This window comes from Lepeophtheirus salmonis, chromosome 13 (assembly GCF_016086655.4).
Source record: "Lepeophtheirus salmonis chromosome 13, UVic_Lsal_1.4, whole genome shotgun sequence".
NCBI lineage: Eukaryota > Metazoa > Arthropoda > Copepoda > Siphonostomatoida > Caligidae > Lepeophtheirus > Lepeophtheirus salmonis.
The window spans coordinates 26,605,607-26,630,273 of record NC_052143.2 but is presented as its reverse complement, the minus strand read 5'-3'; the positions used below and the strand labels follow the sequence as shown (position 1 = coordinate 26,630,273).

Sequence of the window (24,667 nt, the reverse complement as noted above, 5' to 3'; positions counted from 1 at the left end):
AAAGGTGAAGAAGGGATGTATGTCAAGAAAAAACATAGTAAAATTATTAGAAAAGGAAGAACGGTTGATGTGTTTGCTCTTCAATTTTTTTGTACATTATTTAATAAATCGTGGTGGGTCTCCCTCTAAAAGAAGAATTCTCGCCTATCTTTAGTGTACATAGATTTAAAAATGCACAATGAAATAAAGATATATTAATTTAAATATTTTCCCTACACTAATTCTATTTCAAATGCTCTCTTTATAGAATTAATTCATTTTCTCCCTCAAAAATCATGTAACAGACAGCTGATATTAACAAGAGTCTTAATTAGGTAATACCATATGTCTTGCTCTCCCGCCTTCTCCTTGAGCTCTTACAAAACACACACCTCTACATATAGGCATGTAGAGGTATAATACACTGATTAATCCTCAATAGTATATATATTTAATCTATATTAATAAAGTAAAGTATGTGTGTGGGGTTGTTTGTATATTTGAGTGTCGAATGAGCACTATTTTTATCAACAAGCTCAAATTAAAGAAAGAAAGAAAAATAGAAGTACATATTTATAAAATAATAAATGTGACTTTAAATTAAGTTCAACAACGAGCGTGTATAGATAAAACAAAGCGAGGGAGCACTCTAGATTCTAAAGTACTCCTTGGCTCATCACATATTTAAAAAAACAAAAAACTCAAACTGTTATTATTATGCTCTTGAAAAACAGAGAGTCCCACTGAGAATTTGTTGGGGAGTTACCTTCTATATTATTAAAGCAAAGTTTGTCTGTTAGTCTGCTGGTTACTACCGCTAGTATTTGATAATAATATCATTTCAAGTCAGTCTCTTAAATGATAATTAAAATCATTTCTTGTAAAAGCAACTACCATATAATATTGAGCTAAATGTTTATATTTGTAACTAACACCTCTAGAGCAGAGCCCAGATACCACTTATCAATTTTGTTTTGCATAGACCTCCTCTTGAATTTTATTAAACTTATTAAATCTAAATGTTTTTGACATCTTACACAGTTATTCTTTTTTTGATATGGTCACTTTTAAATTAGACAATCGTAATAAAAAAGAAAAGAGAATAAATCTTTTTGAAATATTACAAAATTCAAGAACATAATATAAAGATTGGAACTTAATACATACAAAAATAAGAAGATTATTATCTAAATAATATTACAAGAAATAATGATTTAATCATTAATGGGAAGGTCGACTTTGATGCGCTGATAACAATTTATCAACATTTGGCTTCAAATTAGTCAGGTTTAATTTCAAGTCTGCACGTTCAATGATTTGTAATTGATTTTTTTTTGGTAAGAAGATTGTTATGAGGCACAAGGTATGAATCCATAAAGTAGGATAAGCGACAGAAATTTCTTTTCGAACCCAAAACTACTGATACCCTTTTTGAAATGTACCTTAATTTCTTGTTTATCAGTTCTTCTTGTAGCATGAAATCTGTTTCTTCATTGTATGTATTATGTGTTGATAGTCAAAACATCCCCAAATCTGGTTTTATTATCTGCATGACGTATATTATATAATATATTATGACTTTTGATCTTAAATTCGACCTCGTAGATAACATTTTATCCTATTCAAATTGCATTCATTTTTTAACTCTGAATATGAACAGTATATGTAAATATGAAAAGGATATATATGGGCATTCAAAATAATGGCAAGATAGGAAGATTTTTCTCCTAGTTGAATGTGGGTTACAGATGAATTCTTCCACGAATTATGGTCAATTTATGTTAACAAATTACAATTATTAACCCTCTGGTACTTAAAGTAGCTAAAATTGATATTCACAATAAAATAATGTTAAGTCGACAGATTTAATTTAAAAGGCCATATGGGGGCAGGTCCGATTCCAGAGTAGAATGCCTAGGGTTGCATATGAAATTACAGGGGAGTGCACCAGTACTATACTAAAACCAGCTACCCAGCTTTTGTTCCAACTTTTATTCTTTACACACAAGCCTTTCTACTATATACAAGCACTTCTGACTTGTTCTACTGACATGTTGGGAAAACAAAAAATTACTGTGCTTAAAAGATGGTATCATATCATGTCTTGTAATGTGGAGAAAATTTCAGTTGTAACATTAGCTTATTAATATCTGAGATAGCTTTGAATATGAGATAGGTTTTTGATATGTGTGACGTTTAAAAAAGAACAGAATTCTACATTAAAAAAACAAACAAACAAGTGATTGCAATTCAAAAATAATGTTTATTTTTGTATAAATTGGGGCAATATATTTGACATAACAAACAATTGTACATCGTCACTTAAAAATAAAACAGATTTTAACTGATCAAGGAAAGAACACTCATTCAAACTTTAAACTTTGTTCAAAAAGTAATCGGTATAATTCTGATATAAATACAATAAAAAGAAATATGGGTTCCTATGAACATAATACATTTGATACATAAATAAAATAAGCAGTTGTTGACATATACAAACTAATAAATTTACAATGTCATTCAAATTGTAAAAACTACCAGTATGTAGGCATCAGGCTGTTAGCAGACATTTTCTCAAACTGTTCTAGGTTCCAAGACTGGGCACACTTGATCCCCAGGGGCACAAGATCCTTGTTTGACTGTCAAAAGTCAAAGGTTAAACTATGTACATTATTATATTTAATACAAACGAGATATTCCCCCTTCAGTAGAATAAAATTACTAACATTACCCAACAACTATAGCAGTGTAGAATACATAATCATGTTAAAATAAACATAATAATTGATACAATAAAATCTGAAATGTGATTACAAACAAAATATTTTTTACCCTCAGAAGAGCTGAAGCCTCCTTGAAGCTGTGCTGAATCTTCTGCGTCTCTTTTTACTCTCCAGTTAACTTCTTTGTGAGGTCCTTCTCGACAGCAATCTGGATGAGACAGACTTTTCTTTTGTGGAGCATGCCCCTTCTGTGTTCACCGAACATAGTTTTGAGAGTTGAAAATGAATTGGCATATGTTGCAGTTGATGCACCGAAGGTAATGCTTAGCACAGTAGGCATGGCTGCTAGAGGCTCACAGTATCGCATCAAAATGTCATGTGTAGTCCAGTTTTCATTTAATTTGGTCATTTCGTCCAGCAGAAACTGCTGTGCTACAGAAAACTCAGTATCACATCTCAGCTTCTCAACACACGCCAAGGCACTTTGGGCCAGTCTGCCACCAGTGTAGAGGTCTTTGGATTTTGATTGGAGTAAAGTATTGGGAGGATCAAGCAAACTCAATATTTGATGCGTCATGCAGGCAATGAAAAGGATGGCCTGGATAATGACCTTCATAAGACCTGTGACCTCCATTTGCACCCCTGCTTTTTGGTTTATGTGTTTTCGATCCCACCAAGCAAGTAGACAATGTTGTCAATTGATTTCAGGATCAATGTCACTGTGGCCAGGTGTCCTGTCTACCATTGCTCAAGTAACCTCTTTAACTTATCTCCCGTGTACAATGCAGCCACTATAGGTCTCTTGAAGTACTTGTAGAGTGAGGTGCATACACTGAAAAAGTATTCCAGAGCGAAATCAGGAGATATGGCGTGCACCACAACCAAATGCAACTGATGATTAAAGCAAAAATACGTATGGCACCTCTCTCAGCAATTCTTTCTGCATCTTTGCTGTATGTAGCCCAATGTCTCTCAACTGTGCCAAAAAACCAGCTGAGTCAGAGACTTGGCATCACATTGTTTGGTAGTGGTCATTGAGACAAGTCGCTCCTTTACACTGTTGCTCGTGTCTACGTAGCGAAGCAGTATAGATATATTTTCGTATCCAGTGGGATCCTTGGTACCATCAACCTTAATGTGTACCAAGCCTCTCCAATATCTTTCCCTATTCCCTCTGTGATGGTAATACTAATGATTTCAATCATTTCATTTTGTATGTGATGTGATGTGTAAGTGACATTCGCAGTGATGGTGCTAAAAATCTTAGCCAAGTCCTTGTCCTTTTTATTGGTATAGTCCATCAGATTTTATTATTTTCATCATATTTATATTTAAAAATCTTTTTTATTATATTTATATATTTTTTTCAATTGAGGGTGCAACCAATTTTTTTTGGGAGTGCAATGCATACTTATGCACACCCGTAGAACCGGGACTGTATGGGGCCAGTAAAAGTATTTTAAATCAAATAAAAATTCTAAGCTATAGCTAAAGTTATGTGGTATCTTAACTCAAGCCAAAAATTTCGAAACAGAGCCAATAATTGACTCAAATATGTCTATAAATTATTGGCTGGTATGGTTATACACACGAAGTAAAAAATAATTTTTTTTTTTTTTTTTTTTTTTTTTGTTGGAGATATTTTTTCTGTTGACGCACCACATATCATCTCCATATTTACAAGTTTTCTAGATCTTTTGGTTATGGGGTCATACTTATACCTTTATAACGTCCGGAATAAAGTACAATTTTACGAAATACATAATGAATATGTATGACTATAAAAAAATGGGCTTAATTGATAGATATTGCTTTCTTGAGTGTGAATATATAGTCATAAAAAATAAGAATTGCCTAGAAAATCAGTCCTTTTTAAATTAAATTTTGATAGTTGGTGACTAGATGCCACCTTGATTATTCTCTATTTAATATGACGTCATGCCCTGATATTAAAACTAAGCGCATGGTATTTGTTTACTTAATTCCAGCGCTTATAAATTTAAATGAATATCTCGGTGTAAGGATCGTTTCTACTTTTTAATCAATTTAAAACAAAACCCAAAACTGGTTAGGATTATTGCTTTATTTGACTAATACTTACATATATACTACTACTATCAAATATACGCGTTTTATCCATTCTACACCAAGAACTCTTAAGAGGCGTGCTGAAGTATTATTATTTTTATGTAAGGACTAGGAATGTATATAAAATGCATATAAAAAGCCTTTCATTTTTTGTCTCTCTCCCTCTTCTCCGCCTCTTTTTATTCTTTATTCCTTTACCCCCCTAATGTTCTTGTCCATCGTTGATTTTTGAGAGAAATGAAGTAAAAGGACTCCTTCGTTCCCCTTTTTTATTATTATTTACATACATTATTTGAACAGTACAACATATCAGTCGTGCGAAATCCACGCTACGATCGAGACTTCAGAATATGAGTGATGAAATTGTGTGACAATGATGATGACGAAGAAACTGCTGAAAGGTCCCACATCCCTAGCTCTTATATATACTACTAGAATCTAACAAGTGAACTGAAAAAAATCTCTACAAAACCAGTATTTTTACTTATATGTTTTTATATGTCTTGATTCTAACCATAAAGGGAGGGGTTTGAATGGAAAAGATGGAATTACATATGGGTGACTTTCCTTTCATATTCAAATAAATATGAATTTTTTCATCATCTCTCATATTGTTACGAAGGAATTCTAATTGAGGCGTTTAATGTACAATTTATAATACATGCAATTGCAATTTACTGTGTAATAGAAGCTGAGTGGAGCTTATGGAGCTGTGTAGGTTAAATAACTTTATTTTTATGACTAATAATAAGAATGGTAATGAATCAACTGTATTTGTGTGAAGAGCCCTATTGGTCTAAATATGATGATCGAACTGTGTCACTGTCACTTCATATCAACGTCATAAGTGATGGTGAGAAGTGTGCCGTTGTTTTGTTGTTGATTTCTTAATATATTGACTTCTATTTCAATAACTCATTCATTAGTAATTACGTTTCATTAATTTTCTATCCCTTGTTTCAGGTATTACACGTTTACCTATTCTGGAGGGAGAGGTCTCTCATGTGGAAATACCCCGAACAAACTCATCTTTAGGCATCACAATTGTTGGAGGGGCAGATACTCCATTGGTAAGTGCACTGCATATATATATATTATACAATTATGAAATAGGACTTTCATTACGTTAAAATCCAGAATATCGGAATCAAGGGTAAAGCGACATGGCCAAGGACCCATATGTACTCCCTAGCCTCAATTTTACCCCCGGCTTAAAATAAGTATAGAGCATAACTTTTCCATCAGACGCTATTACTCAAAGGACCATTATTTTGTCCTAAAAACTTTGTTTAACACGAATTGTTGTGGAAGATACCTTCAAAGCCCTTGCAATATCGCGAATTTTTAGCTACGTAGAAAATTGCGTCCTCTAAACCGGTCATTTTGTTCCGACCTTAACCTAAGGACCGTTTTATAATGCCGTCCAGATCCATTCTTTTATCAATTTAATACGCAGTTCGAATGCATACGCCAACAATGCAAGGTATGCAAGTAGTATATACTACTTGGGTGTTGAAGCATATTGACTACCCGTCTTCTTTAATACTCCTGTAGTACATTCTTTATTCAACTGATAAAACTAACCCCTCGTTAAAAAGCTTTTATACCCCTCTGAAGGATTCCGTATTTTGATTGGGCAAATATTGAATGAATTATATAAATCTGTAGTATTTTTTATTTTTTCCGTACCCACTCTGTATATAATACAATTATGAAGTTGTACTCTTCATTGTGTTAAAATATTGTGTCTTGTTCTTTGAGTAATTAAGCTTATAAGAAAAATTAAATCTCTATTTTTATCAAGTGAAAAGTGATTTACTGCCTTCATATACAACTGGAACCCAATTTTATTCTTATTTAAGAACAAAATCTGATTTATTTATTTTTCCCATCTACAAGAATTAATATGCATAAATTTGTTTGGTTAAGGATCCTTGGTTCAGTGTGTAGATAAGAGGAGGAAAGTTCTTTAGTTGTTCAATATAATAATTATTTTCCTTCACTGTTTACAAAACCCTCTTTCTCTTTAAGAATCTTATGCTGACTTAATTTCAAGTAATTCATACATTTGTATGAATAGAACATAGCCTTTTGTTTAACGTGCATCGATAAATGGATTATTTCATTGATTTTGGTGAATGTGTTATACAAGGTGCGACATAACTTCCTTTTTCCAAAAAGCAATCAAACAAGTCTTATAAATCAGAAAAGTTTATTTTTGTTTCTGAATGATATGGTACATATTTAAAGTTTTGTTTTATACAGTTTTAAAAATCATATTAGATAGGTGACGTCCCCCCCATTGTTGATAAACTGAACCCGGTGATTTTTTTGATTTATCTTTAAATAATTTTTCATTGGGAGGTTTTAGAGGGATAGTTGTTTTATAAAAAATTTCATTTTTCACATCTTTTCATAAATGTATGCATTCTAAGGAAGTACGAGAGAAGATTAATTTCCTTAGTAGTACTTAAAGAAATGAAACGTGAGAGGTTCTTATAAGAGTTAATTTTTTTTTTTTTTGTATATATCTACGTATAAAAGGAGTGAACGATACATGTTATTAGAGAACATAGGTGCGTGTTCATCTTTACTCTTTGTTTTTTCCCAATAATTCATATATTATATTACATTCTGACTTCATGTTCATACTTATCTTTGAGTCCATTTTTTTCCTGTCTGGGCTTAAAACTCACTGAGAGAAATGGTTGTTTCTTGAAGCTGAACTCTAAAAGGGTACTTTTAAGGACTACTACATTTGTACGTTTTTTTATGACATAACATAGCCTTTCTAAAACGTTTTTATCACAATAAATGATGTTACCATTGGTAATTAAAATAATTGTCGTCGTGTCTTCGTTTCATTTAAACATATGTTCATAATTGCCTTATTTATAGTATTTTCCATTCTCTTATGTTAATAAAACAAATTTGATGTGGTTAATATTTTGAGACATTTATCTGTAACATTCCATATTTATTTAGTGGGTGAATAATCAAATTTGTAGGGTCCTGATTTGTGTAAATAGTCCTGTTTTTATCACATTATCAAATGTGTTGCATAAAATAACAGTTATTTCTACGTACGTTATTTAGCTGTCTACAAAATAAACCGGGGAAAATATCATATAAGAAATGGCGAAACTAGGGGAGAAAATGCAACATATATAAACTCTCTTGAATAACGGACTGAAGCAAAAAGAGATATTTCTGGTAGGTATCATAGAGAGCAAGGACGTCAATTCTTCCCTGAATAGTCTTTCTTTGATGTAAATCCCCCCAAAACTAAAAAAAAATTATGGTCGATTTTCTGTGTCGTCATTTTACCCTTTAAATTTGATTTTCTACCCTGTATTTGTATTTGAACAAATAGAGTCTCTGTATGGTTTTATATTTGTGTAACATGTATGTACTATATACTCGTATGTACAATATTCACAGTATTAATAAATTCATTAGTTTGATTTGAATTTGTTTCTCTTTTATAGCGATGTGTTGTAGTACAAGAAGTGTTCCCGGATGGGTTAGTTGCACAAGATGGCCGTCTTCAGCCCGGTGATCAAATAATCGAAATAAATGGAATTGATATGACATGTGCTTCTCATTCTCAGGTAATTACTCATTTAAAAAAGATATATAACAACTATTCTATGAGACATTTTCACGAAGAACCAGATTAGTCTCAAATTTTGTAGGTGGTATCATGTCTAGTAGACTTACTCAAAAATGAGATATTGGGTCTGCAATTTAATCCAATTCTGAGATCGAGGTCAGAAAGATGAAGAAATTCAGATTTTGAATAACACATCATTAAAAAGCTATCAAATATGTAAAAAATTATTATATAACTTAAAAAACTTTTGTTATAAATTAAAAAAAAATAACAAAACCTTAGTTTTAGACACTAAATATTTTAAGATTGGTGGTCTTTGACTTAAAAAAAAAAAAAAAAAATTATCATTCTAACAATAGTTTATATTTTTTTTTAAATCAAAAGGTTCCATACTTGAAATATTTAAGCTCAAAAACTAAGGTTAAGATTAATTTTTTTTTTTTTTTCATAACAAAAATAAAACAAATATATATAAAATAACTTTTTTTTACCCGACGAATCGCTTTTTGATTCTATATAATGCTTGCCTATTATTTCCCTGGTTCACGATATATCACTAATCAAAAGTTCATCAAATTGTTAATTTCTTCAACTTTAACATCCTAAAACTAAGAGTTGGATTGAGTTACTGATCTAATATTTAATTTCTTAGTAGGAATACTATATATTATACCACTCATTCAATTTAAGTCACATTCATTTCCTTGTAAAAATTTCTCGTGGAATTATCAATTAATAGATATACTAGGGGTAGTACTCAGCATTGCCCAGAGTGCTTTAATAATATAGAAGTTAATTTTCCAACATATACTCAGTATTGCTCTCCTTTTTCATATGTAGCTACTCAATACGTATATGTTATCTCCTGGAGAATGAAAGAATGCTAACAATAGCTTGAAAAATTTATTTGAATATAATATGATGCACCAGGGGAGTACTTTAGTCTCTAGAGCGCTCACTGGTTTTGCTTTACCTACACATGATCGTTCCTCAACTTCATGTAAAGTCGCATTAATGTGAATCTCAGTATTTTTTTACTACTATGTACTTCCCTTTTCTTTTCTTTTTTAATATTTGCTCTTTGTTAATAATGAGTTCTCATTTGACACACAATGAGAGAGACAGATAAGCTTTGATTTATTGATATAGATATCAATATATATTCATCCATAACCACCACCATTTCTCAAAAAATAATTATTAGTCGAGTTCAAAGTTAAGTGGGAATAATTCTATAAAAAAAAAATAGATAATATCATTGATAACGTCATATCGTTTCTATTTAAAACCTTTAAATATTGATCATTTCACTACTTTCAAAACCTTTCCTACTAAAGCTTTTTTCTCTTTAATATAAATATAATAACCTGTGTAAGTTTAAGTTGGATAAAATAACCTCAATTCCTTTATAATATGATACTTTGAATCAATGTTTTTTTTTATTTTATTGAAATGTAATTTTCTTTTTAATTTATCATTGTATATGCAATGTTTTTTTGGCCGTTTCAAAATTATATTCAAAATAGGTATTCGAGTTTCATGTTTTAATCTCTTGTTTCAGGTGTGTGCTTCTCTTCGTAAAATGAGTTCAGTTTTGAGATTAGGAGTGTATCGTGAAAGGATTGAAAAATATGGTGCACGTCCTAATTCAACTGGCTCCAGTAATGTGAGTCGACAGTCAATGAAAAGGAAGAAGTTAAAGCATGTTAACGAATCTAAAGATGAAGAAGGCCTTTTTAGTTTTACTTTGGAGCGCCTCCCTGGAAAACAGTTAGGTTTACGTCTCAGTGGTAATTGTTCTGAGACTGGGATTTTTATCGTTGATATACAAAAGGGTAGCACAATGGGAGCCGATGGAAGGCTTCAAATTTTTGATCGAATACTTTACATTAACGGTACTGATGTCCGAAATGCAGGAATTACACAAGCATCTGCCTTGATTCAGGTGAGTTAAGAGTTAATTATCTCTATTTCCCTTTTTTAGACACTAGAAAAACATAATTTTTCAACTTAAAGATAAGTGAGATATATTTTATGTTGGATTTATATATTTTATAGAACAATGATAAAGTAAGCTTAGTTGTGGTCAGGAGGAAGCCCACCGATCCAGTTTTGTATAATTATGATAAAGAGAATTCTTCGACCAGTGAAAATACATCAAGTAATGGTTCATGTCACACAAGATCAAAATCTGCTCCGGCTCCTATGCATAATGATAGATTAGGAACTGTTTTAAGCAACAAAAATTCAAATCAAGAGGAAAATGGACAATGCGAAGTAGCTTCATCTACAGAAGAACTTGATGAACCTTACTATGATAATCTTGATGGTGATGATCTGATGGGAATATATGAAACTCTAGATAGGAAGCGACAAGAATCTAAGGAAATTGCTAAGAGTCACTCCATGGAAGCATTGGAAACTCCGGATAAGAAAAATGAGGCTCTCAAGGCCCGTCCAAAGATTCCATGTAAGACTTCTACACAAAGTCAGCAATCAAAGCGCCAATCATTTCATGAAATACCTGCACCTTCAATTTCGAATGCTCTGTCTGTAGAAAAAAGTCCGAGTTTTGGTGAAGACTTATCCAATACGGATGGAAATAGTAGCATGGCTGCTTTTATAAAAAGAGCCCTTCGAATACAGGGTCCTTGTTTACTGCAAAAGACTGTGATTGTTAAAAAGAATCCGCGAGAAAGTCTTGGAATGAGAATAGGAGGAGGAATTGGTTCAAACGAGGGTGATACACCTATATATATTGCTAATATACATCCTCATGGATGTATTGGAAAATCTAAACAAATGAAGGTAAGAAGTAATCTCTTCTCTTTCCTCTTCTTTTGACAATACAAGAGAAAATATTCAAATTGTAATTTGTTCCACTTTCATTCTTCGTAATAAGTAGACGACTCAAAAATTAAACACATTACATTGTAAGGGTTTTATAAAAAGGGAAAATAATATCAATTAACTAATTTTTAGTGTCTACATCTTACATCTATGTGGATGAATTATAGGATTTCGAAATTTGTTTGATTTGCTACATTAAACAAATAAAGATACAAGTATGTACATTGTACATTAAGACTTTAGAATATCAATGACTACATGACGAGATAATAAAACATGGAGTAAATGTCGTTATGTATGAAGTCTCTGAACATACTCCATATTTTAGAAACAATAATTGCTGTCATATCTTGATTATTTCATTTCAAATGAAATAATAATTTGTCTTTATAAACAATACATTAAATCAATACAACCATCATTGACATTAATTAGTTGAAGTCAGACTATTACATAACTTAATGGGCAGAGTTAAACATAATGAGAGTGTCGCAAGCTTTATTCAAGTATGCACACATATGAATTGTGGTTACTCCTGGCGGCTTTCTACTATGATTATCCATATCGTTCAATGGATTGATATTGAATCTCTATGGAAAAACCGCAAGAAGATTAAGATTTGAAATTTCCATTATCACATTAAAAAAGAGTCGGTAATTATATTTCAAAAATAGGTATTTAAAAGAAATTTAGTTAGAGAGAGAAAAAAACCATAAATAAATATATTAAAATAAAATCTAGCATGTTATATAACATTACAAAATAAAGGTTTGTATGTTCATTCATTAGCATCCTGATTATACAAGCTATTTTAAATTAAAGTTCTACATTTTGCTTCTTGGTTCGGTATATTCTTATTACTAAATTTTATAATGTTTTTTGAACTCCTTGAAGATGTATAATTGATATTGACCACATCACGAGTTATCAAATTATAATATTATTAAGGAAGTTTTTTGAGCCCTATAATATGAAAAGAAAAAGTAAATTGAACTTGAAGATCGTATATGAGGCTAAGATTCTAAGAATCCAAAAATGATATGGACATATTTCTAGATAATCTATTTGGGTCATTAATGGTCTATCCAATTAATTCCTGATATAATATTAGAGAAAGCTAAAACAACTCATGAAAACTACATGTACCAAGTACCGAATTAGGTCAAAATATCTATGTAGATAAAAAATATGTAGATTCATTTCAAAGTTTGATGGATTTCTAGGAGAATATATAAACATATATTAATTAGTTTCAAAAGATTTTTATTTTTACTTCTGACAAATTTGTTTACCTTTTTTTTTTTTCAAAAATACACATTTTTCTGATTTTGACTCGATACAATTAAAATTATATTACGCATGGTTAAAAAAATAAAATCATGGATGTATATGTATTAGTCTGGTCCCTTTTTAACTTTTTTTTTTTACAAATATTGAACTTTCATAGGCTTAAAATATTCATTCCAATAAAACTATCTAACAAAAATAGCCTATGTACCTTATTGAACAAAACCTTTATTGAAGGATCAAAGTCCCTCTGATGATATTGTGTATTTTTTTAGTATAAAGATTTGGTAATATTGCTGTTAAAATTTAAAAATAAATAAAGATAGATAATGCGGCTGTGAGTAATAGATTTAAAAAAACATTCTTCACTCTTATTCTATTTAAAATAATAAAAAAACTAATTTAAGAACAAAATAGTTTTAATATTTTTGTTAAAACACATTTGATCATATTATTTGCATGTGGTTAAAACATAATAAAAGGAGAGGGCTATATTTTTCGTTTCAAAACTTTAAGAGTGTTGAGCGACCGATAAAACTTTTTCAAAATTGTTCAAAATTTATTAGTCATTATTTATAATCATAAATATACCAGTCTAATATGTAGTGATGTAAATCGTGTTAATTTTTTAGCTGGTTCATATTTTTTGAAATTGGTAATCTGAAGAATGAATTTTCTTTTCTACAGCTATTGTCATTATTAATTATTTAATTTCTGAGTAGTGAACTTCCTTTTTACTACATTCAATTTTATTCAAACCCTGATTAAACATTCGTGTTTGCACATAAAAACAGAGAGTAGCCCTTAGAATTTCTTGAATACTTATAATTGGAAGTCCTTCTTTGGACTCATAGTAGAATTGAGGCCATGGGACATTGAAGGAATTCTTGCCCATGTACTTGTTTATTTTCTTTTCCTCCTCACCCCTTTTCACATCTGATAGTAGCTGATCTGATGAAAAGTAATGACTGGCATCCTCTAGAATATTCTTCAAATTGTCAAGGCTAACATGCTGATTTTCGTTTTTGTTTTTTGACATCCCCAAAATATAGACGATTTTCATTTTTTCCACTATGTACATATCCATGAATTTCTTCTTTTATAAAATTCATGCTATCCAACTATTAAGTAATTTTTAATTAATTAGCTACATTGCTAATACTATTAAAAATAGTCATATTTTTTGAGAAATATTCTATGATTCTATGTTAACAATTAAAAAGAATATTTCAATTAATTCCAATTGTACTTAAAAACATATGGAGTAGGTATCTCACAAAGAAAAAAAACAAACATTGTTTATCCATTTTTGCATTTTTAAATTCATCACATGAGCAAATACAATGCTGGGTCCTTATAAAACTAATTAATCGATGTTTATACATTGAAGTACAATCCAACTGCGCTTAAAGACTCATATTTGCTTAATGTTTTTGTTAATTGTCGTAATTACATGTATTGCTGTTAAAAATGATGCAATGTTTTTTAACGAAATTTGATGTTATCAAATTTAATTGTTATAGGGAAACATTATAACAAAATATGAATAAAAAATACATGAAATTAACTTTTTCGTATTTCTAAGCAATTGAATAGGCGTTTAATCTGTCGTTTTTTGCTTATGTTTGTATATATCCATTTATATTACATTTTCCTACTGGTCATTAGGACCCGGCATAATTAGGTGTCGAAGGGTAGACCCACTTTGCTTTAATAATATGAAATATAATTCTCCAAAAAATCATTATTTTTACTCTATGTTTTCATAGACATACTCACTCATAGTTGCTCAATACTTTGACGTTCTCTCCTCAAGATTAAAAGAACAATAATAACAGCTTGAGAAAGTAAAAAAAAATATTTTTTTCAGGTCGCCAACAACAAAAGGACTCCTACACTAAATAATTTGCAACCCTAAATACAAGTAATCCCCTATTCTTTTTCTTTTTAATGCAACACGATGAGTCAGAGAGTACTTTAATCTCTAGAAGGCTCCCTAGCTGAGCTTTAGCCACACACGCTCGTTGTTCAAAATGAGTACTTTTTACAACTCTATACAGTACAGAGTTGTAAAAAATAACTATGTTTTAAGCTAACCCTCGGCTAGATTTCATTCATTTTGATATACCGTTCCTATACAACTCTATACACAGATTCCCTTTTTCTTTGAATATGACGTGTACGCGCCATATGGATAGTTATTTCTTAGATTAAGGATTGATGAAGTATTAAGATACACTTAAAAATGACAGTGTGTATTACACGTAAACTAAGAGACTTTGTTTTATTTATAGATATATTTTACTACAGCTTTGTTTCTTTATTATTTAATTTCCCTATGCGTCTCAGTAAGTTGTGAATTTTTTGTATCAAATCTGGTTAAGTTTTACTTTAAAGTAAATAAAAATTGAAAATGAACTAACGTTAAGAATCATGTTTTTCCATACATTTAAAACAATACCCTAAAAGTATAGTTTTTCAAATAACTGTACTAATTGCCAGGCAGCTATTCAGTATTACAGTTTTATGTCAATATTGGTACTAATAAACACCCAATATTCAAGTAATGTATATCAATATTTATCATCGGAAAAGAGATTGGAAGTTTATTTTGTTAAGAAGGAACGAAGAAAAAAATTATCATTTTTTTAGATAGTTTTTGATTCCGGGGGCAAAATTCGATATCGAAATATACATTATATGTACATATCTATATAAGTATTTATGATAATTTGAAATTGCTCATACAATAGAGATGTCTTATATTTCAAAAGTCTTTCAACATTAAGTGGTTACTTTATCACACCAATTCCAGTAAACAAGTAAATGACTTGAATTTCCACCCTTAACGGGTACGCCAACATTGTTTCTATCAACAAGCATCTGTCAGTTGACTCTTTTCTAATTTTGAACGAGCTACGTCATGTAGTTTGTGTTTGTTAGCCATTGACAGTAGACCACCGCGTGAATTGTGGTGAAAATGGAAAAAAATGAATTTATTGTGCTCATCAATCATTATTTTTGCCGTAAAAAAACATCCCTGAAACCGAGGCCTAAACTTGATAAATACCATGGAGATGTTGCACCATCAATTTCAATGGTAAAAAAAGTGGGTTATCTTTCATGTTGTGGCTGTACAAGCATGAGAGATGCCGAACATTCAGTACGGCTAGTTGAGGTTGCTACCACCAAAACAATTTAAAAAAATTACAATATGTTCTTGGTCGATTGGGGATTTAAAGTTTGGAAGATTCTGGAAGCCATGTACATGTCATATGGCTCAGTTGTTTCTATTTGAAAGATCACTTGGGTATGATAATGTTATCAGCAAGATGGATGCCGCATTTGCACACAATCGACCATAATCGCTAGCGTTTGACAAATTCGTAGGAGTGTTTGGCGTTGCTGAACTGCAATAAGGAACAAGTTTTAGCACCGTTTCGTAATCGTGGACAAAAATGGATTAACCACAAGACATTAGAGATCAAACAGCAATCAAACCCGTGGGTTTCTCCTGGCAAATCGGCACTGAAGAAGGTCAATGTAAGTTGATTAGCCAATTAATTCATAGCGACCTTTTTTTGGGATTCTTGCTGTATAATCCACATTGATTATCCTCAAAAGAGAAGAACAATCAATGGCAAATATCATGCCAACTCATTGGATTGATTCGTTGACGATTTGAAGAAAAACCCGACCGCATTTGTCCGAGAAAAAAATTATTTTTCACTAAGACTATGTAAAAGTACACACGTGTAGTCCCTATGACGAAATTTTATGAGTTTGGGTACAAATGGCTCCCTCATCTACCATTTTCTCCAAATTTGCCCGAAGTGACATTTTCTTGTTTCCAAAATTAAAGAAATTACTTGGTGGGAAGAGATTTGACTCAAATGATGAAATCATCGCACAAAAAAATGACTATTTTTAAGGGCCTGGATAAATATGATTTTTTGGAAGGGATACAAAAATTGGAGTAACTTTGGACGAAGTTTATAGAGCTTATAGGAGACTATGCAAATAAATAAAATGATTTATTTTTCAATAAGCACAGACTTATTGACCCACCCTCGTACTATTGATTGTTTAGCATTACTAAGCAAGCGTATGAATTTAAGTGAAGAGTGTTAAAAAGTGACTACCTTTTATAGAATCAAATATATGCCCATTGATTGTATATTTTGGCACAAAGTCATTTTGTTTTAAATTTAATTCATATACATTTTTTGAATGAATTATTATCATCGCTCTTACGACTTGTTTATACAATTTATAAAATGTTACTTAGCCATGCACAAATGTCTAATGGTTTCTAAGCTAAACTTTTTTCAATAAAAATGTTGAGAAATGTACCTAAGAATTTATTTTTTTTCTTAAAAAAATACTTTAGATATTTGCATATGGTTCGATAATCATTTTCATATATCTTACAGAAGGAATTTCAAATTATTTTAAAATAGGCTGATTGATAGTTGGGATCACCATGTGATGTATCACTTAAATTATCTTAACTTTTATACACGTTTAGCAGCTCCCCAGTAAAAATATGAATGAATTTGTAAAAACCCCTTTTATTATTATTTAATTTTTATGTGCTTATGTGTATTTTATTATTCATATGGACTTGTTTACTTATTTATTATTTATATGGACTTATTTATTAATATTAATTATGTTTGCCTGTTTTGGTTGGAAAATATTTTTTGTTAAGAAAACAAAACAAAAAAAAAAACACCTTTAAATTATTGATAAACCATTTATGAAGCGTATTACATCTACTTAGCATATCTAAATAGTAGTATTGAATATTTGTGACGATCAAATCTATTGTAAAGTTGCTTTAAAAGCTGCCTTATAAATATTTTGTAATTTATATATTATGTAGATATTTCAAGAATAACCACTTTTTATCAATTAATAAAAGAAAACATTTATTGCATATTTTCTAGGATTTACTTAGATTTTTGGAAGATATGATCTAAAAAGGACATAATATAGCTTTAAATATGGATCAATAATTTTCTTTAAAATCATTATTCTTAATAACTGAAAACAAAAAAGTTTCCAGAATTTCTCATTTTTTCAAATACAGAATAATATAAAAATTTGCTTATAGTCTAGATTTTATCTCAAGTACCAATTCTCAATTGATAAAATAATTTACATAGAAGAAACATGCAGTAAAATTTTTGGATAAAGTAAGCCTTTTCCTCCCTTTTTTGTTATGAACATCAAAAGAATTCATTAGGATAATTTCTTTTTATACGTATAAATTTTAAGCTGACCTCCCACATTTTTGTTCTGTTTGTTTTAAATTCATTTCACATTGCTTTTTAATCAATACAGATACATATCATGAGTGCTGTCCAAAAAACATGTAAGCTTAATCCTAAAAGGACCAAATTATTTTCGGGGAAATTTTTTAAACATGTTTGTAGCATTAATATTTGTAATTTATTATATGACTGGGAGAAAATAAAAACAAATTCATTCACTTTTAGTAAAATGGAACATATAAGTGCCATTTTGAGGGAATGTTTTTATCATCTATTCACAAATTGGTACACCAATGCTATTACATATTATTATAATTTTTTCTTGTCGATAGCTTACCTAGAAGTGAAGTAAATAGACAAATTGGTGGAGTAAGACACAACTGAGATCTACCGCCATTCCTTGTAATGAAAACAATGATTCCAGACGTTATGTAGGGCGGTTTAAAAAAAACGATTGCGTTAGCGATAAAATTTTGAATAAAAGGCTACTAGTCCAGTTGTAAAACTTTCGTTTCACAAGTTATTTCTGATTATATACACATTTGTTTGAAATGGAACATATCTGTTGCACTTGTCCTTTTAGGGTTAAAGATAAGCTAAAAATCATCAATAATCGGTCAAAACAGGATCTAATCATACACTGGTTGCCTCTAAATGTGGAGTTTCAAAACTACTTATTTACATACGTATCCGAAAATGGTGTGGTTATATATATATATATACAAAGGATATAGTCAACTTTTCATTTAAAAAATAGGAGTTTTTTTAATCCAAATTTGACTGTAATCACCTCCCACAACGAAGTTGGACGGAGAATAATGTTTTTTCCTATGTTTGTTTGTTGGTCACTAGGATTACGGCAAAAGTTTAATCAAACTTGGTTCGAAGATTATTATATGGTCATAGTGAAAGGCCATTAAATTTTGAGAGTGCAAGGTACCACAAAACGTTAAAAATGCGTAATCGGCCATAACTTTGGAATAAATTCAGATAGATTACTTAATTTGATTAAGCTTGGAGATTTTGCGCTCTATCGAATAATCATTTTATTTTTTTCTGTCCTTACAGGCTCCTAATTACAATGTGTATAGAGCTGAAATATTCATTAGGGCCTATTTCTATTAAATAAAATTTACAATATTGGCCATATCCCTATTCTTTCGACTATTTATTTGCAAAAGTTTCCTTATAAATTTTGATGTATATTTACGTGATATGAAAAAATATATATAAGTCTAAGATATTGTACTACTATAAATTTCAAATAATAAATATCTTTTTATAAAAAAAAAATAAGTTGAAAAGTTTTTAGCTTTAGATTTATAGATTATAATTATTATTATTGTCATTGTTTTCTATAAGGCAATGAAGAATGCATTCGAATAAATTTACATGGATATGTGTATACTGTATAATAAAGAAAAAAAAATTTAAATATACAGTCACAAGCATATCAGGTGTTTAAAAAGTCTGGGAATGCTATTAAAATGAAAATTTAAGAGGTTTTATATTATAGGGATTTTTTTCTACACATACCGTTCGAACCTTTCGGAACGATAGTTTTATTAACTATGTCAGCTGTTTAGGTCAGATTAAATAGTGTATATGGAAACCAAAAAATGGAGGTTCTCGTTGTAATTCGTGCCGGTCACAAGAATATTATAAATATGCCCTCAGTCCACCCTCCAGATGATCTGGAGGGTCAGGATACGACTTGAAGCTGGAGTGAGAAACTGAGAAGTAATCGACCAACCCAAATAGCTCCAGAAGCTGCCTTATAATCCTTTGAAGCTAATCTAAGAATAAAAATGACTAAACTGGGAAAGAACGGCAACCTCCTTTCTTTTGGCTTCCATTTACGTTTTTAATCTAACATTTAACATCTGACTTCACTTCTAAAACTATTGTACCAACAAGTTTGAACCGGATTTTTACAAAAATAATGCCTGCGGAACCTCTTAATTTTCATTTTAATAACATTCCAAGATTTTTCGAACGCACTTATATATGTGTTTGTGTGCTTTAAAAAGCTTAAATAATTAATCTTATTATGATTTATTTAGAAAGGAGATATCCTGCTAACCGTGAATGAAACAAGTTTGTATGGTTTAACTCACTCACAAGCTGTTTCAACTCTCAAAGCTACTATCAATTTGTCCCAAGTTTCCCTTGGTATTCTTGACGGTCCTGAAACATCTTTTGGAGCTTCCAATTTCATTCCTTCTTGGATGTATTGGCAAAAAATGCCTAGAGAACTTCAATATCCCAAAACTGTCATTCTACACAGAAGGGAACACGCAAGTTGGGGGTTTTCTATTGTTGGAGGAACAGACTCTAATGGGAGACCTACTGAGCCAATCCATGTTTTGTTTGTTGTTCCGGACTCACCTGCTGCCAAAGATGGAAGAATAAGGTATAATTTCACGGAACATCACTCCATGTCGTTTAAATAACTTAATTGTTGAATAGTCTTGTTAATATATAATTTTTATTTAGATGTGGCGATCGTTTGTTAGCTGTTGATGGACATACTCTGGAAAATATTCCTCATTCTGTTGCAGTAGGAATGTTGAAACAAACGAGTACTCGAGTGGTGATGGAAGTTGTCTCCTGGATGGGAACAGAGCTCTAAAATCTTTCGATCCATTTCTCACGTTTTGTAATTACTTTCTGTTTATTTATTTCATAATTCAAACATAAGTTTGAGGGATGACAATGATTTCTTTCTTTCTTTTTGTGCTAAAAGAATATACCTAGATCTTATCTAACCTCATTCCTTTATTTTTTCACTCGTTATTTTCTGTTATTCATTGAAAAATTGCAACAACAAGAAAAATATAATACAAATTCAATCTTATGAAAAATCTTAGGTTTATCTCAAGAAAAAAAAAATTCTTTCTGTTATGTACAAATATATACATGTATTATAATTATATTATTATTACCATTATAAACGTATACATAATTAAGAAGCACGAATAACGAAAACATGTTAATAAAACCTCAGCATTATTTTTTTTAGTATCGATTGTTTATTTTGATATTGTCTCTCTATTTTTTGTGCAAAATGTTTATTTTTTCGTTACTCGAATTTCCTCCCTTTTGTTCGGGTTTGAAGTCAATTGAATTAAATCAAGTTTTCTTAAGTAGAAGAGCATCATTTATCTTTTGAAAACCATCTAATAAGGTTTCTTCTCATTTCCTTCATGGTAAACGCTCACTTGAATGCTTAATCTTCCGGAAACTAGAAGATACAAGATTTTATTTAGATTACTGGGGCCCTCAATATATGTGCTGAAATCTTGTAATTTCAAAAATGTAATTATTTTAATCAGATTGGTCAATATTAACAGTTTATTACTCGGTTTGTAATTTCTTATCCATATATTTCCTCTCTCAAGCTCTTATCAATTTACAATCCCACATAATACATAAATCTATATATCTCCCACGTTAAAACAATTGTATTTATATGAACAGTATATTCCATCAAATATGTATGTAATAAAACTCAAGGTAGTTCCAGACAAAATAATTCATGGGATTTGGGTTGTTGGAGCTAGAATATCCTTAGACTCTTAGTCGTAGCTGGGATCCCTGGTTTCCACCACGGCCTTCCTTAACTCAATATTGCTAATATTCAGATTGTTATTTACCAAAATTATCACAACAGTCTTCGCCCTGGCTCTGAAATTGTAATAGGATTGAAATCTTCTTTTGTTGACAAAAAGGCGGTGAAACATTTATATGTATATTTCAACTGAAATCTGAAGTACTGGATTTCGTTGTTACACCATATATATTAAGTGTATTGGAAAGTGCGTCCAGAGTTTTATGAACCTCTTGATAAGATGAAGAGTTACTACCATATATGAGCCACGCAAACTTCTGCTCACATAATTCTAGTCGGTAATAACATGTTCGTTAGAAACTGAAAGCCTTCACACCCTGTTTGAGTATGAGTTTAAGATTATTAGGGAAGTAATGCAAAATAATTTATGGCACTCGATGAGAATGTTAAAGAAACCATTAACTCTAATTAAAAAGTTGTAGTTAGATAACTGAATGGTAAGTATAGAGATTTATCTACAATTTACAATGCTTCCAAATTTAGAAAAAAATACATGCTCTCAAAATTACAGTACTTGAAACTCTAAACTCTAAAATTCTGGCTTTGTCTTAACAGATCAGACAGCTCACGACTTCAATGTGGATAAATTGGTGGCCAATTGTTTGAAATCTGATAAACCTACCCACTCTTTCTGTAATGTTCAACCTACTGTTATGCTCAATCTTGTTATCACAAGGTAGTGGGGTCAAGTTGAAATGATGCTTGGTAGAGATAAAATATTCTACAATTCCCTTATGAATATAACATCATCAGCATCCAGAATAAGACTTAGACTCTTTCACTAGCCCAATCAATTTTTTGTGAATTTGATATCCACATTTCACCAAAAATAATAAGTAAATCAGTCTAAATGATGAAATATTCAATCGTTTGATACTGTGTTATCGGTCTGTATCATATAAAATATGTTTTATCTTTTCTTCATAAGTATACAGACTAAATAATCAGTTAGCTTGTATAATAAGATATTTTTTAGGCTTACACTTTCCCAATGGTATGTTTTGTGCAGAAGCACTCATGTGACTACATCTGAGTCAAGGTATATAGAATAGAAGGTATGTTCTTTTGGAACAATACATGATTTGTTATTGAAAAACATAGCTGACGCGGGACGTGGTTGTAGTATGGATGAAAACCTTTGAATATCTTTGAGTGGTGTGAGCATTGTCGTCTTTTCAAAATGAAATATCGCAAAAAAAGATATAAATTTTATCATAAATTTTTACTAACATCTAAATTAAACCAAGATTGCTTAGAAAAACTATCCTCATATTTAAGGGCCCTTGGAGTTGCTAAAGACCACCCAACCAGTGTGCACTTTATCAATAGACTAAGATTAGTCATTCTTGGTCATGCCGACAAAATCAATTTGAAATCTTCAGCAGTTGAAAAGGACACTAATTAGTCCAATAATTTCCTTAGTTTAAGGATTGATTAGGAGGAATATGAGGAGGCTTCTGTATTAGCAAATGAACGAGCTTTACACCTAGATTTTGGATAATAAGTATCAACATTTTCCTCCTCTTCTGCCTTGGACTGCAGAATTCAAGGTCCTGGGTACGTTGGTGGATATTTGGCCAAGAAATTTAGCTTAAATATCCTGAATTTAGATGCAAGATATCTGAGTACCGAGATACAGATTCTGATTATACTCCATGGATATCAACCTTGTCAAGAGGAGGCCTAACTAAGCCAACAGGGTCCTTTTTAAAACAAATAAGAAAGTTTGAGAGGATTTTTGAGACCTGTCAGTGTCCGGAAATATCAGGCTAGCCTCAAGTTATTTAATCCTTGATAACTGTAATGCAAACGACAGCACCCACTTTCCTCTTGAGGTCATTAAAAAATATGCTGGATTAAGGACATTCATAGGAATTAAGGAGTTAAATGTACTAATTAATGTTTAAAAAAATATGGAAATCGCAAGAAAATTCAAAAGTTGTCACTTAATTTATAGTTTTTCGAAAATGTTTACTTATCTTTTAAAAATCCTATTTAACCTTAAAAAGAGTTTCTTTAGTTACTGTATAAAATTTATTACATAAAAATATGACATTAATAATTTTTATAATTTGAATGTTATTTGGTAAGTTTTAATAAGGAGATTTATTCTATAAAGACATTGAGCAACAATTAGGGTATTGAAATATAATTTAACAATCTAAACAGACCTAATAAAGAAAGTTTGGGAATTTTTTTAAATTTATTTTACCCCTTTTTCTCAATGGTTAATCGCAATTTCAAATTAAAATGACATCATAAGTCGTACCGGGGGGAAAACTCCCTCGACACGTCTGGACGGTTCTGAAAAACATACTTTCTATTCTATATACCTTGATCTGAAGCATTTCGGAGCATTTATTTTGCTTGACTACATCGGCTAAAACAACTTAAAGGAAGATTATTTCATCGTTTATTAGATATAAATTATTTACTTATGTTACAGACAGAAGAACCAGTATTCAACTTCATGTTTGTTTTCAAGCAGAGGTACCATAACTCAAAGTATGAAGAAGACGTTTTTAATATTATACTTGGCGTAGCAAGTACATTTGAGCTTATTAAACTACTTCAGAGGATACTTTCTTATTTGGCTTAAGGATTTCAAAAGTAGAAAGGTGAGTTTTGGCTTTGTTGAATATGATGAGTCTGTTTAGCACTCAGTTATTCATATGGGCCCACAAAAATTAGAAAAACACCCATGCACAATTTGGGCTGATGATGCTTAATCCACTATGACCTTTCCAGAAGAAGAGTTTAGTAACTAAGTTCTGCATCTTCATCAAGTGAAGGCAAGATCAACAGTTTAATTATAAAAGGGAGTCAGGGTCTTTTATGTGGTATGAAAGGCTGAATATTCACAAAATTATGCTAGCATGTGATATGAAGCAAAACAAACGTAGAAGTCAAGAAATTGCCAATGCCATAGTGGCTCATAGGAGAAACAAATAACAAGAATCACTCACAAATGGTGGTCCATTTATATCGAGTAATACAATAGACAAATATCTCTGAGCTGATATAGATGAAAGTATCAAACTGCAACGTCTCTATCTTGAAGTGCACTATGGACGAGATATATCCTTCGCACTACAAAAATTAAGCATTCCTTTCCGCCTTATAACTACGAAAAGTGACAGTAAATTTGTAAATGTACCCTAATTAGATTTCTTCAAATTCTAATATCACTTTAAAGAACTTTTCATCAAGTCTTATATGT

The 24,667-nt window shown here is 30.8% G+C and overlaps 1 protein-coding gene across 12 annotated transcripts in view; it reads left to right on the top strand.

The window, feature by feature from the left end:
- The window catches only part of LOC121128572 (ligand of Numb protein X 2), a 197,664-nt gene extending 176,836 nt beyond the window's left edge, over positions 1 to 20,828 (top strand). For 10 of the 12 annotated variants that reach the window (XM_071892937.1, XM_071892933.1, XM_071892935.1 and 7 more), the window contains 6 exons: positions 5,754 to 5,860; positions 8,279 to 8,401; positions 9,965 to 10,348; positions 10,462 to 11,211; positions 19,880 to 20,229; positions 20,313 to 20,828. In XM_071892937.1, coding sequence (XP_071749038.1) covers positions 5,754 to 5,860; positions 8,279 to 8,401; positions 9,965 to 10,348; positions 10,462 to 11,211; positions 19,880 to 20,229; positions 20,313 to 20,448 — 1,850 coding nt within the window. In that variant the 3' untranslated portion in view covers positions 20,449 to 20,828. Of the gene's footprint in view, positions 1 to 4,950; positions 5,644 to 5,753; positions 5,861 to 8,278; positions 8,402 to 9,964; positions 10,349 to 10,461; positions 11,212 to 19,879; positions 20,230 to 20,312 lie in introns of those variants that run through there. The other 2 variants (XM_071892939.1, XM_040724166.2) reach the window with 2 other exon arrangements.
- Positions 20,829 to 24,667: the final 3,839 nt, after the last annotated feature.